At 39.2% G+C, this 12,572-nt stretch overlaps 2 protein-coding genes across 3 annotated transcripts in view; one reads left to right on the top strand and one right to left on the bottom strand.

Moving 5' to 3' along the window:
* Window positions 1-12,572, top strand: part of lats1 (large tumor suppressor kinase 1) — a 310,530-nt gene that overhangs the window by 112,642 nt on the left and 185,316 nt on the right. The window lies entirely within an intron of this gene.
* map3k5 (mitogen-activated protein kinase kinase kinase 5) overlaps window positions 1-12,572 on the bottom strand; it is a 65,322-nt gene that overhangs the window by 33,737 nt on the left and 19,013 nt on the right. For both annotated transcript variants that reach the window (XR_013199953.1, XM_077220288.1), the window contains exons 4-5: window positions 7,845-8,038; window positions 3,314-3,482 (exon numbers count right to left, since the gene is read on the bottom strand). Coding sequence is in view for 1 of the 2 variants with exons in the window: in XM_077220288.1 (XP_077076403.1) it covers window positions 3,314-3,482; window positions 7,845-8,038 (363 nt within the window). In the remaining variant the exon portion in view is untranslated. The remainder of the gene's footprint in view (window positions 1-3,313; window positions 3,483-7,844; window positions 8,039-12,572) is intronic.

The following is a 12,572-nucleotide window of genomic DNA, read 5'->3' as shown; positions in this document are numbered from 1 at the left end:
CAGGGAGCCGCTATCAATATGCGGGAGACTCCCGAAGATTTAATAATAATAATACATTTTATTTGTGGGCGCCTTTCAAAGCACTCAAGGACACCTTACAGATTAAAACTATTCGAATACAATTTAGGGAGACAATGAAAAATCAAAACTAGACACAAAGAAAAAATAGAATAGAAAAAAGAATTTTAAAAAGAATAAAAGAAAACAATTCAATCCGGAGGCGGTGGAAGGTAGAGTTATGTGGGGTAGGCCTTTCTAAATAAGTGGGTTTTGAACGAAGTTTTAAAGGAGGATAGGGACTCAGTCGTACAGATGAATAGAGGGAGGGGAATTCCAAAGGTGAGGTGCACAATAGCTGAAGGCTCTGAACCCCATAGTAGACATGCGGGCAGAAGGAATGGAAAGTTATGAGGAAGAAGAGTACCGGAGAGTTCGGGATGGAGTGTAGGGCTGAAGGAGTTCAGAGAGATAAGGAGGAGCAAGATTATGGAGATCTTTGAAGGTGAGGAGTAGAATTTTAAAGTCAATACGGTATTTGACAGGGAGCCAGTCCAATTGTTTTACAAAGTGGAGAAATGTGTTCAAAGACTGGGGTTCTGGTGATAATACGGGCAGCAGAGTTTTGGACCAGTTGGAGTTTTTGAATGGACTTGTGAGATAGACCAGAGAGAAGGGAGTTACAGTAATCAATACGGGAAGTGACAAGAGTGTGGATGAGAGTAGCAGTGTTATGGTGTGTAAGTGAAGGATGAAGGCGGTTGATGGTGCGTAAATGGAAATAAGCAGACCGGGTAAGATTATTAATGTGTTTTTCAAAAGAAAGTGTGCTATCGAGGATGACACCAAGAGTCTTGACGTGGGGGGTGGAGGGGACAGTGGAATTATCAATGTGGAGAGCTAAGTTTGGACATTTTGCTAAGGTGGATTTGGAGCCAACAAGGAGAATTTCAATTCTAGCACTGTTTAGTTTGAGGAAGTTTTGAGTGAACCAGGTTTTAACTTCATCTAAGCAGTCAGTTAGAGAAGACGGAGGGAGCAAAGATGTAGGTTTGGTAGATTGGTAGATAAGTAGAGCTGGGTGTCATTGGCATAGCAGTGAAATTTGATATTACATTTCCTGAGAATAGAACCAAGGGGAAGTAGGTAAATTATAAAAAGGAGGGGATCCAGTACTGATCCCTGGGGAACACCACTGGTGACTGGGGAGGGTTCGAACATTTTTAAGTTGTACAAACTGAGTGCGGCCAGACAGGTATAATGTGAACCAGTTCAGTGATGTGTTGATGATACCAATGGAGGCTAGACAGTCCAGGAGGATATTGTGAGAGACTGTATCAAAGGCAGCAGTCAAATCAAGAAAGATGGGTATGGTAAGGAGACTTGAGTCAGCAGCCATTAGTACGTCATTGGTGACCTTGATTAGGGCTGTTTCTGTGCTGTGGAGAGGCCGAAAACTAGATTGAAACTGTTCATAGATGTTATTGTTGATGAGATGTTTATGGACCTGCGCAGCAACCGTTTTTTCTAAGATTTTTGAGATAAATGGCAGGTTTAAGATTGGTCTGAAATTGTTTAGGTCGTTGGGATTTGCACCAGGTTTCTTCAGCACAGGGGTAATAGCAGCAATTTTGAGAGAGGAGGGAACATGAGCAGAAATAAGAGAGGAGTGGATAATGTTAGTTATAAAACTGGAGAGGGAGGGTAGGCAGATTTTAACTAGGTGGGTAGGGAGAGGGTCAAGTTGGCAGGTGGATGACTTAGATTTCCGGAAAAGGTCAGATATTTCAGTAACAGTTAGGAGTAGGAAACTAGATAATAAAGTAGTGGGGGGAGAGTTAGTTGGATAAAGTGCACTGTTATGTGAGGTGAGAAGCTGTTGATGAATATTGTCGATTTTGGTTTTGAAAAATGATATAAAATTATCACATTGAGAGATTGAATACAGATGGGGTGGAAGATTATTCGGGGGACGTGAAATTGTATTAATTATGGAAAACAGGGCCCTAGTGGTCCCTTCATCAGATGATATCAAATGAGTGTAGTATTTGGTTTTTGCTGCAGAGAGGGAATCCTTTTAGTGGAGCATGTGGTTGTCATAAATGTCCTTGTGTATAATTAGTTAGCTTTTTTTAAAAGGCAGTTAGGTCAATGTTCCTGATATTTCGAAATGAGTGGATTCGTTTTGGGTAGTGGTAAGTTGACATTAAAATAAATTAACTTATGGTCAGAGATGGGCAAGTCAGATGCAGTGCAATTAAAAGGGGTTAGACTAGAGAAGCAGATGAGGTCTAAGATGTGTCCTTTGTTATGAGTAGGAAAATCAACATACTGTTGGGAGTCCAAAGCTGCCCAGTGCTGAAGAGAAGTCCTTTGTGAAAGTGTTGCTACTATTATCCATATGAATATTAAAATCACCCAGAATAATGACATTGGGGGTCATGGAGCAAATGGATGTTAAAAAGGAATTAAAATCAGTTAAAAAACTATTATTGCAAGACTTGGGTGGGCAATAGATAGTGGCTAATATGGTAGGGTCTGGCCCATTGATCTGCAGAACTATTGAATCAAATGATTTGGAGGTAGGGATGCTGACAGGGGACACTTTCCATTTGTCATTGTAAAGGATTGCAACCCCACCTACTCGACCTGACACGCGTGATTGACAGGTGTAAACAAACCCGGGTGGTACAGCCTCGTTTAGTTGTACCTAATCATTCTGCCGCTGTCAAGTTTCAGTCAGACACAAGAAGTCAAATTTGTTTTCCTGCAAAAGATCGTAGATCAGGAGACCCTTGTTCGTGAGCGAGCTGATGTTGAACAGCCCGACAGAGACAGGGCTGCAGCCAGGATTTGCCCTAGCTGACCTGGCTAAGTCAACCAGCACACCACGATCAACGGCACGGAAATTTTTCAAAGGCTGGTATTTTTACCCAGCCCTAATACGTTGGATGGGTTTACTATAAGTGAGATGCTCACATTCGCTCTAGACAGAGTGTTAGTCTACTCAATTGTTTACAATGACACATAGCAACACAGCTAAAGGTATTCCTAATATGTTGGACCTTTTATTGAAAGTAGCCTACTTTTACTTGAGACATGCCTTCACAAGCACCCGTAAAGGCAGTATTTGTGATGTTTGAGTTGGGGCGGCATGACGTAAGAAAGGGGTGTTTGCAAGGTTGTTTGAAAATATGTCTGTGTTCCAGAAACTACATACTTCACCTTTAATAGTAAACAGGATTGTGATGAGTAATATTACAAAGTTTTTGGAGTCACTGTGAATAACGAACAAAAGGTTATGTGATGCACTCACCTGAATATCTCTGTATGAAAGGAGAAGGTTGATGACCACATCGGCTGAAAGACATTCCACATTATCGAGCCGCTGCTGGATCCGTCTGAGTTCTGCCGCTAGTTCTGGTCCAGTGTAAAGCTCACGTGCTTTACGAATCTCATTTAGAACGGTCTCACGGAAGTACTGACTAAACAACCATACAAAAGACAAAAAAAAAATTATGTTGAATGCAAATCTTAAATAAAATTGCACATTCACTGAAGGATTAACAATTTAAACTAAGGACAAAAAAAATCAAGAATAATATTTCAATGCCAAAGTTTATTAGTTAGAATGAACAGCTAGCCGCAGGTATAATATATGCTGTAACTACACCATCTGGGCCCATGAAGCACTGTGTTGAATCAACACTTGGCTGATGACCTGAATGAGTTTTATTGTAGGTTTGAAAAATCTGGTCTCACGTCCCACACCCATTCTGACCTTCTCTCCATGCATTCATCAACACCTCCAGCAACCCCCCCTTTCCCTCCCTCTTGCACTTAGGACATGTAAAGAGGATATGTGCCAAGTCTTCTGGAAACAGAAGACAAGGAAAACACCAGGTCCAAACAGCGTTTCACCAGCCTGTCTGAAATCTGGTGTTGACCAGCTGGCCCCTATCTTCACAAAGATCTTCAATTGATCACTGTAGCTGTACGAAGACCCTTCCTCTCTCAAATGCTCCACCATCATCCCCATCCCAAAGAAACCCAAAATCACAAGGCTAAATGACTACAGACCTGTTGCTTTAAGGCCCACCTGAAGGGCATTATTGAAGCCTGGCTGGATCGCCTGCCTTTGCTTATCAGGCAAATGGGTATGTGGATGATGCATTCAACATGGGATTGCACTATATTCTGCAACACCTGGACAAACCAGGGACTTACGCAGGTCAGGATCCTGTTTGTGGACTTCAACTCGGCTTTTAACACCATCATCCCAACAACACTCCTCCAGAACAAACTAACCCAGCTCTCTGTTCCTAACTCCATATAGATCACCAGCTTTCTGACAGCTAGGCAATGCCCCCTAGGGATGTGTGCTCTCCCCACCGCCCTTTCGCTCTACACCAACAACTGCACGGCAAAAGACCCCTCTTTTTTTTTTTGTGGATGACACTACACTCATAGGCCTCATCCAGGGCAGTGACGAGTCTGCTTACAGACAAGAGATTAAAGAGTCGGTTGTCCGGTGCAGTTATAACAACATGGAGCTGAACAAGCTCAAAACAGCAGAGAAGGTTGTGGACGTTAGGAGAACCCCTCACACAGCTCTTCCCCCACTCATCGTTATGATGAATAGCACTGTGGCAACTGTGGAGTCATTCAGGCATTACCATCTCTCAGGACCTGAAATGGGACACTAGTAGACTCCATTGAGAAAAGCTCCAGCAGGGGTTGTATTTCCTTTACCAGCTGAGGAAGTCACAGTCAAAGCTGCTTACACAATTCTTCTTTGCAGTCATACATTCTGTCTTCTACACTTCTGTAACAGTCTGGATTCAGACTTTTGCCGTCTGATAGGCATAAACATGTGCAATACATAACACTGTTTATACTTATATTTATTTTGCATACCATCCCTTTTATTCACATTCCCTTTCATTTGTATATAACATACCTGTGCATACATATGTCAATGTCAATTTTTTGTACATAACACCATTTATCACAACCTAGGTTGACAAATGTGCTGCACAATAAAAACATAAGACAATACAATATAATTAATAAAAAACATAATGCAATACAACTTCCTCATATATTATATTTCAAATCAAAAAAAATGTTTTTAACTTAGATTTAAAGGGTAACTAAACCCTAAACCAACTTTTTTTAGTTAATGATCTGTAAGAATGGGGCTTTATTAGTACTCATTGATTCAAGTAACTTTTTTGACATATGTGTATAAAGTATTTTAATTCTACAATATATGGTGAAAAAACGTCTGAGTGCTGCCCTTCTTCAGGTTGAACGGTGGCTACTGCAGTTGAATTTTCCTATTGGATGTTTGGGGTGGTTCGTGATGTAAGTGGTTGTTGGTGACATAGGCAAGTTCCATACAGACAGATGCGTCTCAGGTGCACGCCCCCCTCCGCTGGGCTCTGCCGACTTTTCCAGCATTTTTCAAATATTGCCAGTGGGTGGAGTCAGGCTCTGACCAGGGGTTTAGTTACCCTTTAAAAACCAACAGTGATGGTGCAGATCGAATACAGAGAGGCTGAAAAGGCGCAGTCACCCCTGCATCTCAGCTTTGACTTCAGAATGCATAACAATCTCTGGTTGGACGACTGGAGAGACAAAACTGGACGATATTCAGTTACTAATTCGGAGAGGTAAGGCGAGGCCAAACCGTTTTAAGATTTAAACCCCAATTTGAAAATTCACTCGATCACACACAAGCAAAACAGATCAAAACAGTGCTAGTAGTACCTCAAACGTAATTTGAATCAAAAAATACCTATTGACCATGGCAAAAGAGTTGAAAAGGAAAGTTTTGAGTGAGGGAAAAGAAGGGTTCAATTCTGGCTTTACTGGCAGAGGAATACAGTGAGCGTCGGGTTTCTTCCATCATTAAAATTTCAAAGACGGCGATTCATAAGAACAAGGTCAAGCAGCAGACATTGGAGACAACAAAGCTACAGACCGGCAAAGGATAAGAACGACTCTCCAGTGACCGGGATGACCGCCAACTCATACGAATGTCACTCTACAACCGTAGGATGACATCAAGTGACCTTCAAAAAGAATGGCAAACGGCAACTTGGGTGAAGTGCATGGGGAGGATGGTTCAATACAGGCTCCTAGGGACAGGCCTGAAGTCGTGCAAAGCTAGACAAAAGCCCTTCATAAATGAGAAGCAAAGAAGAGCCAAGCTGAGGTTAGCAAAAGACCATAAGGATTGGACTGTAGAGGACTGGAGTAAGGTCATCTTCTCTGATGAGTCCAATTTTCAGCTTTGTCCAACACCTGGTCGTCTAATGGTTTGACGGACACCTGGAGAGGCCTACAAACCACAGTGTCTCGCACCCACTGTGAAATTTGGATTTGGTGATGATCTAGGGGTTCTTAAGCAAGGCTGGAATCGGGCAGATTTGTCTTTGTGAAGGACACATGAATCAAGCCACGTACAAGGTTGTCCTGGAAGAAAACTTGCTTCCTTCTGCTCTGACAATGTTCCTCAACTCTGAGGATTGTTTTTTTCCAGCAGGACAATGCTCCATGCCACACAGCCAGGTCAATCAAGGTTTTCTTACCATTATTCGAGGTCTGACAACACTGCATCTTTTTTTTGTAATTTTGACCAGTTGTCATTTTTTGCAAATAAATGCTCTAAATGACAATATTTTTATTTGGAATTTGGGAGATATGTTGTCAGTAGTTAATAGATTAAAACAAAAATGTTACATCAGTATTATCAATGTTAGATCGTGGCAGTCAGAGAGAAAGATGTTAAATTTAATGGTATTGTAATATACAGTAACACAATGTATAGTTCATAGTGCGGTTTATTGCACCTTTAATAACTTATCAAGCATGTTTTGCCTTTTATTTTCTCACTCACCTATGTTTCTTTATCACTCAAATACATCAGTAACTTTAAGCAGTCCTGGCGCAACGCATTGACAGATTTAAGATTTCAGAAAATACGGCTGAAAATAAAAATTAAATCTTCCCTGCGGTGAAAGTTTGGTTGCATTTTAAGACATTAACAAGACAGTTACATTAAAGACATTTTAAGACTTAAGGATCCGTGGACACCTTGTTCTGATTCTGACAATGTGCGTTTTTACTGTCGTTTTTAATCATTCAAGTACAGCTCTTGAATTTCTTTGAAAGGGGAAACATCGAATTTTCCAAATCTGTTCACCAAGCTTAAGATTAAATTTCATATTTCAAATCACCAATGATATCTGACAACAACTGTCTCATATATTTGGTTCTAAACACTCAAATAATGACAGAAAACAGAATTTTTCTGGCTGAAGCAGTCAATAAGTCATAAGCTTGTCTCAGAACATTGACTGGTTCGATAGCAACCAGAGCTTCTAACAGCAGCTGCAGCTGCAATACCTCCCATTCATAGTAATATGAGTGCATTGTCTTTGTATATCTGACATTAACCCGATTTTAATACTCACTTACAGTGATTTATAAAATATACCAAATCTCAATCATTGTTGATATAGTTGCCAAAATGTACGCTATCATATTGCTAAGCTCTAAACTGCTCGGTGTGGACTATAAGGCATTATAAATATTATAAACATACACAGAATATATTTCTGGGAAGGGGCTTTGAAATAATGAGGAAAAACACTATAAAAATAAAATCGACATGACTTAATCACCCATAACTGAAATTTACAGTATAAAATCACCCAAAGCATGATCATGGTCCACTCAGCTATACAGAGAATAGCATTACATGTTTAAATGACCACCATTTAACTGTGAGACTGAAATGAGTGGTGAGATGAAGGATAACAGAGGGAGTGAGTTCTCACCAGGTGTCGGTCTTGCAGCCGGTGAGCAGTTGAGTGAGTCTGTCCAGCAGTGGCATACAGATGGGCCCCAGCAGGGCCTCGAAGCTGGGCTGCATCAGCTCACTAAGACCCTTCATCAGACTGCTCTCACAGCAATACACCTTATTCTGAGGCGTCACCATGTATGGAATGAACGTGTAATTAGCGGCACATGTCTGGAAAAAGAACAAAGGAAAAAAAACGAAGCAGTGGAATACTGTTAATATCTACTGAACATGAACACTGAAGAATAAATCAGTAGTAAGCAGGTTTGTCATAAAACCACAGGTCTTATCTGGCTCATGGACAGCAGGGGAAAAACTGCTAAATGCACATAATAAAATGTAACTAATTGTATAATAGTGCATAGAAAAATAAATAGGCTTACTACAGAATTAGTTTACACAAAAATGACAATTCTGTCTACCCTGATGTCCACCCTGTGTGATTTTCTTTCTTCCGTGGAACACAACATTGAATAATGTACAGGCAGGGTTTCCGTCTTATGAAGGTCAATTGATGACTTTTTTAAAGACCAAGTAAAGAAAATTTAAGAAATGAATTTAGGGGAACACAATACAATATATTCTATAATGTAAATGTCCACAATGAGTTCTATTAGCAACACTTCAGAGTTTGAAAATACAACTTCCAAAAGACATCCGTTACTTTTAAATTAATTTTACAAAAAATGTAGCTTGAATCGCTCTGCTCTCAACCACCAGAATATATAAATATATTTTATTGTACCTTCTGATCACACTGCACAAAAGGGATGTTCTTCATCAGCATATTTGTATTGTTTTCCATTGTAACTGTATAAAGATTCTTAAATCAAGATACATTTACTGGAGATTACAGGACAGAAATCCTGAGGAACTTTACAACATTACGAATTTAAGACATTCTATTCTGCTTTAAGTGTTTATTTTGTGTCATTTAAGATCCGCAGAAACACTGTACAGGTCACTAATTTAAGTGCAATTAATGGGGAATGGAGATTCCAAAAGGGGACTTCACCTTTAGTGACCTATGACAAAAAGTCATGGTTCAGAAAAACTCAGCAATAGTCTTTCACTTTCTGCAAGCTAAACTGGACAGCATTGGAGCCCAAATTAATTGTACTCCAGATCACCATTTCACACCCAAGTTCAGAAAACCACTTGTAAACCAACAAAGCAATGTACACAAGGAAAAGTTTAAGTTTAAAGAAAAGCAGTGTAATAAATATATTAAAAACTACTACTAATACAAAATTTTGAATAAAATAATAAATGGATTAAAATCAATAAATCAATTTTGATTTAAATAAAAATATATTCATATTTTTATGTTATATGTTATTAATCAAAAGTTTTTTTTTTAATTTAAATAATACATATAACAGTACTAGACAATCAAAACATTTATAATACAAATTTTTCAGAGTATCAATTGGATCTTTATACTTGAAAATATATAACTGCCTTTTAAATTTAAGGGTCGGGTCCCTCGCATGAGGATGATTATATTTCAGGGTCAGTGGCATCTAAAAGATTAAAAACTCCTGTAACGTCTGAACCAATCACGCACACACAAATTATTCATTATATTTAATGAATAGTCCGGCAAACTCACTCTCTCAACAAAGATCTGGGTAACTTCCCCCGAAACCAACTAATCTTACATTGATAAGAATTTTTACGACCCCAAAAAGGGAATTCCTGAGAGCTGTGACACTGAATTCTTACTGAGAAGGAGACGTAAACCCAGTTAATCCTACATATTCTACAACCCCAAATCAGAAAAAGTTGGGACATTTTGTAAAATACAATAAAGTCAAGAATCTGTGATTTTTTCATTCTATTTAACCTTTTATTAGCTGACAAAAGTACAAAGAAAAGTTCTCCAATATTGTCACGGACCAACATAATTGTATTTTGTAAATATGAACAAATTTTGATTTGGATGGCTGCAACACACCCCAAAAAAGTTGGGACAGAGACATGTTTACCACTGTGTCACATCACCTTTCCTTTTAATTACACTTTTTTTATCATTTGGGAGTTGAGGATATTAATTGTTGGAGTTTTGCTAGTGGAATATTTGCCCAATCTTGTCTGATACAAGACAGCCGCTCAACAGTCTGTGGTCATCACGGTCTGATTCTCCTTTTCATGATGGGTCATACATTTTCCATAAGAGACATATCTGGACTGCAGTAAGGCAGGAGGAACATCCCTTCTATGGTGCAGAGTGTCTAGAAGCCACTCAGTTTTAGCACGTGCAGAATGAGGCCTGGCATTGTCTTGCTTCCCAGAAAGATGTCATCTTGATGGCAGTTTATGTCTCTGTACAATCCAAATATATGCCTCCATGTCAATGGTACCTTCACAATAATGCAATTTACCCATACCGTTTGCAATGATGCACCTCAATACCAGCACAGATGTTTGCTCTTGCACCTGTCGCTGGTGAAAGTCTTGTTGGTCCCTTTCGTCTTTGGGACTGAGAACTCAATGTCCATTTTCTCCCAAAAACAAGATGAAACATGGACTCATCTGACCACAGCACACATGTCCACTTTAGACCATCTGAGATGAGCTCAGGCCCAGAGAACTCGCCGGTATCTCCACATAGAACTAATGTAAAGCTTTCTCCTTGCATAACAGAGATTCAAGTGGCATTTCTCAATGCAGAGTCAGACTGTGTTCAGTGAAAATGGTTTTCCAAATTACTCCTGAGCACATGTGTCTGTATTTAACAGATTAGCATGATACATGTTTAATGCCATCTGAGGGCTCAAAGGTCATGCACATTCAACAGGTCTACTGCCTTACCCAACACAGACTGAGATTTCTCTGGATTCCCTGAATCTTGTGACAATATTATGTATGGAAGATGATGAAAGGCATAAATGCTTTGCAATCTTGCATTGAGAAATGTGATTTTTTAATTGTTTGACAATTCTCTCAAGATATTTGGCATAAAGTGATGAGCCATGACCCATCTTTGCTTAAAAAGACTGATAATCACTTTTACACCCAAACACAAAACCCTCAACTATTACCGATTCACCTGCTCATGTGGACTGTTTCAAAATAGTTGGATAATCTTTTTACTTTTATTTGGTCTCTGTCCCAACTTTTTGGGGTGTGTTTCAGCCATCAAAATCAAAATTTGTCCATATTTATAAAATACAATTATGATGGTTAGTGAAAACATAGGAAAACATTTCTTTGTACTTTTGTCAGCTAATAAAAGGTTAGATAGAATGAACAAATCACAGATTCTTGATTTTATTGCATTTTACAAAATGTCCCAACTTTTTCTTATTTGGGGTTGTATATATGTAACCACTTGAGAAATGTATAAACATGTATCTAACTTTACCATCTCATGATTTTCCTTTTATGTTTTTTTTTTTTCTTTTCTTGTAAACTCTAATGGGTTAAGGTTTCAGACTTTGCATACTATGGTTAACCAAAATCATATGTGTGGCACATTTTGGTCTCTATAACTTGGTACTTTGAAGATCGAAAAGACTGTGTACATGATATGTCGATAACAACAACATATTATTATTACAAGAATCTTTCATAGTTTCTTCATCGGCTACCACCCCTCCAGCGTGCACATGCAAATGAGCACCCTTGAAACAAAGAGCCATAAACCAAATTCTCCCGCCTGGAACTTCCACCTTTCTTATTGGCCCAGCCAACACTGAGAGGTGGGACCTTTCTCAGGCTTTATATTGCATCTACACCCAACATTTGCGCTCTTGACTTCTCGGTACGTTCGCAGTGTTGTGCTGTCCTGCGTGGCCTCAGCAGGCCCCAGGGCCCCATGCCTTGACTCACAACCAGCCATGTACTCATTCAGGAGAGAGAGGACTCTCTCAACCACAACAGAATCCAGGACAACCTCAGCGGTTTGGCACAACGTCTTCATTCAACGCAGAAGTCGTCCATCGCAACTCCTACCATTGGCTCTCTTAGTCCTCTCTTCCTCTGGCCTTCACTGCTGCTACTTTGGGTTGATGTCTGCATGGACCCCTACATGTGACCACAGCCTGCTAGGCCTTCACTCTCCCAACAGAGTCCAACTGAGAAGAAAACGATTGCAACTCCAACATTTGACAGTCACAGAACCAACAAACGTCAATTTTCAACAACTTCAAGAATTGTGTTCACTGCAAGGCCATGCATTTATGCTTTAAAGAAGGTGCTTGATAATACTGATGGTTCTTTTCATAGTTAAATGGATCTTTTCCATAGTTCCATTTCCTACCTCCGGTTTCATTTTGTCACTTTAACCATCTACCTATGAATGCATGAATGAATGTGTAATTGTTTGTATGTTAGTTATGTTTTCGTGTTTTTGTTAATAAACAATTAACACAATGTGTGCACAATATGTATTTGGTTCTGATTATCTGCTAGCATACGAAGTTTACCTTACAATTTAGATTTTGACTACATGCGATTAAAAGTACTGTACAGTAAGAAATACATTTCCCTTCCCCGGAAATGAATATTTCTTAGAATTAATAAAGAATTAACGCTGAGTCCACAGGACAAACAGGTGGGTTGAAGTAAAAATTAATTTTACTACATTAAGTTAATTATATTAACTGATCCAAATATTCATAATCAATTATAACCAGTTATTATTGATTATTAATATTTTATAGAGCTGATTTGCTATACTCCTGATCTATAACATGAAATG

This window comes from Siphateles boraxobius, unplaced genomic scaffold (genome assembly GCF_051911475.1).
Source record: "Siphateles boraxobius isolate OS27281-9 unplaced genomic scaffold, OSU_SipBor_1 8, whole genome shotgun sequence".
In the NCBI taxonomy this organism is placed as follows: domain Eukaryota; kingdom Metazoa; phylum Chordata; class Actinopteri; order Cypriniformes; family Leuciscidae; genus Siphateles; species Siphateles boraxobius.
This window is presented reverse-complemented; position numbering and strand designations above follow the sequence as displayed.